The following is a 6,566-nucleotide window of genomic DNA, read 5'->3' on the forward strand; positions in this document are numbered from 1 at the left end:
TTTATATTTAATATATAAAATATATATACATATAAGTGTTTTTATATATATTTTATATATATAAATATATTTTAGTTATTATATTAGTATTATATTAGTATATAACATAATATATAAGTGGTGCTTCATTTTAATCACAGAAAAATGTAGATTTTGGGGTTAGTTTTTTAATCTGACAACTGCAGATTTTTTTTATCGGAGAAAACCAGGATCCCTGCTGATAATAGGTAAGTGTCACCCAAATTCTGTCTAGATTGATGCCTTTTCATTTTCTGCATGACTGAGGTTTAGGTTCAGAGAATGCAATAGCCCCTTTCACTTCCCTGTTCACTTATCTACAGCACGAGAAAGGTGACATGAGGGTGCCCGTGCATGCTGCACACATACCTGCTACTCGAAGATCACAAGCCAAGGCCAGCTCCAGTCCCCCGCCCAGTGCATAACCTTCGATTGCAGCGATAGTGGGCACAGGCAGTGCAGCTGGGGAAGGTAAAAGTCATTTGAAGTTAACATTCCAGAATCAGGTTTCTCAGCGAGCATTTAAGATTTCTTCATTTCAGATGTGCAAGTTTTCTATGGCTATGGCATAATGCCTAGCAAGTTACCAGAGGTAGAGGAAAACCATCATCAGATGGTGAAAATCTGCTATTTTTTACTTGCTTCTTTAAAAATGATCCCAGAAAAGCCTGACAGAAACACTGTGATACTGGAGGAAAGAACAAAATGTGTTAACTTCATACTGGGATTGGCTTGCTTGAAAATGTGAAATGTGAACACCTGTGACAGCGATACTACCAAAGAACAGCTCCCACCGTGAGGCATCTCCCCATTCAGCATTACGCGATCACCGCGGCCCTGGACAGGCTTTCCTCAAAGTGCCTTGATGAACATGCATAACCCAGCACCGGGGTGGGGGCCAGGCAAGGCACTCTCCCATTTTAAATTCAGGAGAACACATCCTGTCTCCATACTGATGGTTTTCAACCTTTTCAGACTCGAGGCACCCTGCAGAAAATGTCAGCTCTTCATTTTTTGCTCATTTTTGATTATGCAAAAATAATAGAGAAATTTTTCTGGTCAAAAACTGGTCAACATGTCTTCATTGTTCTGTATTCCTGTTTGAAACTTCTGGGTTTATCTTCTGAACCGTGTTTGCACACCTGACAGGCCTAACATTGCGTGGCACCTCATGACACCCTTGAAAGTATCTCGGGGCACCCCTGGGTGTCATGGCCCCCTGGTTGAGAGTTGCTGCTCTATACAGTAAATTTGGTGTCCCTTGGTGACAACCTTATGCATGCTGTGCTGCTCTGGGCAGGCCGCCTTCTGAACTGGACTCAGGGTGGCCACCCCTGCATGGTGCTAGCATTGTTGGGCAACAGGACTTGCTCCCCAGTTAATAAGGCTGCCCCCATAGACTGGTTTAGGAGGCAGCTATCCTAGCACTGTGCAGTGTGCTTGAAAGTGGCACTATCAGGAATGGCAAGTTTCCTGTGTAGACATGGTCTAGGACATAGTGGGTAAAATCGCTTAGAGCAAGGCACAGTGAGACAGCAGCAAAACTGGGAACAGAAAACAAAGTGCAGTCTCAGGGGCCCTCTGTCTGCCTGCAAGGCAGCCTTCCCCGGACATGCCATGGTGCTTTACTGTATCGTGCTGGTTGGATGTACGCACGTTAGATACTGCCTGAATTTTTTTAATTAAAATTGTAATCAACTTTGCTTGCATTTCAAACTTCTTGTGCATCTCCCTCCAGGGACAGGCACAGTCAATATGGGAACAGCACTGTTTGTACAAGTCCACATTCCTTTCTTAAAAAGGGGGTTAAATATTGATTTAGCAAGTTCAGCTTGTGAGTGAACCAATGTGCCAAGATCCTTTTCCATTCTACTGAGCTGCTTGTGCTACTCTCATCTGAGCCCCTTCCAGCCGCGTGCCAAGGATGACGGGAATAACATCCGTCACAGGCAATTCATTCTTTTGCATCCTCCCCCCTGGATAAGGGCACTGAGAAGCAGGGACCCTTATTATAAAGTTCCTGCAATACAGCAGCAGTCGCTTGTCTGCCCCCCGCACCTGTATGCACAAGTATGCAAACAATTTAACAAGAAACTATTTACCAATTTCATCCATTAGACTTCTCAGCCTGTGAACAAAATGTCCCACTTCAGTATCACTCATTTGTGCACGCTCCTTTAAGTCAGCACCTAAAGTAGGGAGAAGATAGGAGTTGTGACAGGGGACAGGCAGCAGAGCTAGGTTTGCAGCAGCGCTGCATTGCCGGGGCACGAAGAGTCATGTTCCAGAGCAGTCTAGGGATGCCAGCTTTCTGGTCTGGGTGCGTTCAGATGCTTTAAGGATGGTGGTAGAGCATCCTGCCCCATCGCTGCCTATAGCAGCCAATTTCAGAGAGCAACCCCAAGCACTGTTTTACATGAACTGCCTTCTACTGGGTTAGACCAGAGGTCCATTTTGCCGTTACAAAGTGGCAGAGATCGAATGGTGAAAGGACCACGTATGACCAGGGTTTTTTCCACTGGTCCTGTCCCCACTTTCAGCCTCCAGCACTTCAGGCTTAGGAGGTTCTGATTCACTCCCAGGCTCAATAGCTACCGATGCACTTTTCCTCCAAGGATTTGTCCGGTCTCTTTTTTGAATCTGGCTAAACTGTCAGCTTCCGCCAAATATTGTGGCAATGAGTTACACACTTTAATCCCACGCCACATAAAAACCTTCCTTTTGCTAGCTTTAAACTTACTACCAGTTTCATTTTGTGACCCCTAGTTCTTGTACTGTAAGAGGTGGTAAATCATAAATCCCTATTTACTTTCTCTTCACCATTTAGCAGTTTGTAAACCCTTATCATGTCTGCCCCCAAAGTATTTTTTGACCTTGAACAGGCCTAGCCTTTTTGGTGTCTCCTCGTGCGGAAGCCCCTCCATACCACTTATCGTCCTTATTGGCCGTCTCTAGACCATCTCTATCTTCTATATCCTTTTTGAGGTGTGGGGACCAAAATTGGGCACAGTATTCAAGTTGTGGATGCACCATGGATTTATAAAGAGCATAATGATACTTTCTGTTTTGCTTACAAGTCCCTTAATAATTCCTAACGTTTTGCTTGCCTTTTGACAGCTGCTGAGCACTGAGCTGGTGTTTTTAGCAAACTGTCCACAATGGCTCCCAGATCTCTTTCGTCTCTGGTAACGGCTCATGTTGAGCCAAATGTTTTTGTCCATATGCATCACTTTACACTTTATCTACGTGTCACCTGCCATTTATTGTTGCATCCTCTCAGTAGTGCAAGATCTTTCTGTAGTCCCTCACAGTCTGCCTTGGTCTTTATCACTTTGAGTAATGTTGTGTCATTCACAAATTTAGCCATTTCACTACTCACCCCCTTTTCCAGATCTTAATTTATGCATATGATAAACAGCACCGGTCCCAATATAGATCCCTGGAAGACCCTGCGGTTTAGTTTTTTTCATCCCGAAAACTGACCATTTGTACTCATTCTGTGTTTTTTATCCTTAAACCAATTTCTAATCAACAAGTGGGCCTCTCCCATAATCCCATGACCACCTAACTTCATGAAGAACCTTTGATTAATTCTCAAAATCAGAGGCAAGGGGGCAGCAGTACCGTGCTCTAAGGATGCAGCTTGGAAAGTAAGAGAGCATACAGATGAAAGAGCTAGTCATTAGGTTGTAGCCACCGAAGTTGGGTCCAGCTGCTGAGGTCGCTGTTGCTAAGACAGAGGCCGATATGCCAAGATGGGCCCGCGTGCCAAGGTTTGTTCCTTGTTATTGCACAACACTAAGCTGGCTATTTAATTAAGTGTACATTTCCAGCTGCTACTCAGCACTGCCTGCCCTGTGCAACAGCGCATGGACCCATCAGCTTTTAATATCAAGTCAAGTCACAGAGAACTGGTTACCTACCTGCACAAAACACGCCTTTTACTTGACTTTTAAACAGTACTACGCGGACCTTGTCATCGTAACGGAGACTTTCTAATGCACGAAACAACTGAGGGGAGAGAGTTTACACGAGAGAAGTTAAGCACTGCTTTGAGCCTGTCATCCTTGTGAACCCCTATGCCTAGATCACTGACAGGAGGCTCCTACACTGCAGTAAGTTTCTTGACTGTCTTTGCTGTGCGGGGAGGGAACCTTGCAGAAAGCCAGTGTCAGGGATCCTGCTGCTCTGCATGTAGTCTCTGGAAGCTCGTAGGATTTCTCTTGCTTCTCCTCCCACCTTCTCAATATCCCAAATGGACCTTCCTGTTCAGGGCAGAGCCTGGTTCTCGGGAGCCCTTGTGCCCACTCTTTGGTCAGAGACATAACTAGTGATTTTTTTTCCAATTAATTTGTATCCAAGGCCAAATAAGCAAGACTAATTCCAGATCCAAGAGTCCAGAACCGTAAGTGGCCCTACTGCCACCTGCACCTGGGGCTGCAGATATTTCCAAATCCTTTGGCAGGCATCCTACTTGCAGGCCCAAGCCCGGAGGCTTTGGGTTTGGATGCCGTGGAGTTTTGCTTGCCGTTAGTCATAGGAGCTAAGGAGGAGACTCCCATTTCCATAAACTGGGCTTAAAGCCACTACACCTCGGTGGGTACTGAACCACGCCAGAAGGGCAGTTCTCCCACAGTGCGGTTCAGGAAACCTGCCTTCACGGACACAGATGCCTGGTGTTTCCCCTGCCAAGTTAAGAAGCCACCATGCCTGATCTGAGCCCATAAGAGGCCCAGAAGCAAGATGTAACTAGTGATCAACATCTGCTGGTACACCTACACTGCAGTCCCAGAAATGAAGCGGGGTCAATTAGCCCATGCTGAGCTGAGCTCCGTCCTGCCACGGTTAGGCTGGTACTGGTACTCAAGCTAGCTAGTGTAAAGCAGGCTAGCATATCTGTAGGCTATACTGCAGCGTGGCCATCCCCAAATTCTCCCCGTCCCCTCGAGCTAGCCTATCTTGCTTTTATTCACAACCTCTACTGGCCTGGTAGCAAATGACTAAGCTTTACTCTTAGTTTTGGACCACACAGATCTCATGCTCTACTAGGCCTAGACCATCAAGCTGCTTGTAACCCAGGTTGTCCAGCCACAGACAACAGGCCCGCAGTAAGAGACACTTAGCACTGAAAGCCTTATACTTTTCCTCCAGTAACTTTTGAAACCCAGTGCTTCTGCAATGCAGGCGCTGAATAAACCCAACAGGTAACTTGTTAGTTGACCAATGGATTTACACAGGCCCATTCACTAACAGGAAATTGCTTCGTGGAGCTTGTGAGAATTAGGGGATCCGAAGCGTTGTGCATATTATAAAAAAGAATGGCTTATATATTGAGAGAGACAAAGTGACTGGACACTCACTAGTTTCCTCTCCTGTCATTGCTATGGCAAGTCTTTCTCTAAATCTCAGTGTTTGCGGTCACAAACATGTTTACTGTCGACAGTCAGAGACAGCGCTATACTTACTTCATTCACAAATACGTTCCCCAGGGAATTTTTAGCATGGGGTCTGTTCATCTGGATTTCAGCAATTCCTTCAGTTAAAAAAAAAAAAAAAAGACACTGTTAATTATAAGTTGTTGAAAAAAAATCCTGCTGAGAAGCCCTATATATTGTCACTTCTTGCTTGAAAATCTGTACAAAGGCTGTAAACACCCAGCACAGAGGCTGCTTGAACAAATGAGCTGAAAAGCAAACCTGCGCACTCACGTCATGAATTGCAGAATCACATGTCATTGCCGAACGGAAATAGAGACTCTGTTAAGTTTAAAAGGGGACTTCTCGTTCTAGCTGGTGTTTTCAGGGAAACGCGTAACACAAAACCCAAAGAACAGGGTGAAGTTCACTTTCCCATGCTCTTTAGCTCGTGCTTTCCTTGAGCCTTCAGGTGTGTATTCCCTAACAGAGAAACCGTCTTCTTCCAATTGTGCCGTGACCGCGAGGACGGCCCAAATGACCAGCGTCCCTAATGGCCTGCGCTCCACAGCTGTCTGGAAAATGAAGCCCCGCTTCTCGTTCACAGCTATGCTAACTAGTCTCAGGGACTTGACTCATTGTTTTTAGGGCCAGCAGACCAGAAACGCCTGCTTCCTCCTCCCTCCCCCTGCAAAATATGAACACGCAGGTTCTGCCTTTCTGGAAGCGATAAATCCCCAAAGCACCTGGCTGCCGCACAAGGGAGGGGAACGGCCTGCTCTGTCTCCAGTCCTTCCTCCTGCGGCCCGCCGCGCTCCCCCGGGTTTCCCGCATCAAGTTCACGGGGGCAGCGAGACAGAAAGGTGAAACGACCTTCCCAAGGTTACGCAGGACATGTCCCCGAGCGGCCCAGCTCCTGCCTCCCAGGGACCCAGGCCAGGCCCTCAGCTCCTTGTTTCCCTAGCCGCCCCCTGGCATGCTGCCACCAGCCTAGGGGCTTCCCAGGGGCTCCTCCTCCCATGCAGCAGAGCCCCTTGCTCCTCCCGGTGCAAAGAAACGCGGGGCTGGACGGCCGGGGCGGGCAGTTCTGCGGGCCCGCTGCCGGCAGGGGCAGGGGCAGGCCCCGGCCCGGGG

The 6,566-nt window shown here is 47.1% G+C and overlaps 1 protein-coding gene across 2 annotated transcripts in view; it reads right to left on the reverse strand.

The window, feature by feature from the left end:
- ECHDC2 (enoyl-CoA hydratase domain containing 2) overlaps positions 1 to 6,560 on the reverse strand; it is a 13,137-nt gene extending 6,577 nt beyond the window's left edge. Inside the window, exons 1-5 of one of the 2 annotated variants that reach the window (XM_006025791.3) lie at positions 6,179 to 6,560; positions 5,484 to 5,551; positions 3,942 to 4,029; positions 2,121 to 2,207; positions 388 to 480 (exon numbers count right to left, since the gene is read on the reverse strand). In XM_006025791.3, coding sequence (XP_006025853.1) covers positions 388 to 480; positions 2,121 to 2,207; positions 3,942 to 4,029; positions 5,484 to 5,551; positions 6,179 to 6,266 — 424 coding nt within the window. In that variant the 5' untranslated portion in view covers positions 6,267 to 6,560. Of the gene's footprint in view, positions 1 to 387; positions 481 to 2,120; positions 2,208 to 3,941; positions 4,030 to 5,483; positions 5,552 to 5,726 lie in introns of both variants that reach the window. The other variant, XM_014520923.2, reaches the window with a different exon arrangement.
- Between the last annotated feature and the right edge of the window lie 6 nt (positions 6,561 to 6,566).

Source organism: Alligator sinensis, unplaced genomic scaffold (assembly GCF_000455745.1).
Source record: "Alligator sinensis unplaced genomic scaffold, ASM45574v1 scaffold172_1, whole genome shotgun sequence".
In the NCBI taxonomy this organism is placed as follows: Eukaryota; Metazoa; Chordata; order Crocodylia; family Alligatoridae; genus Alligator; species Alligator sinensis.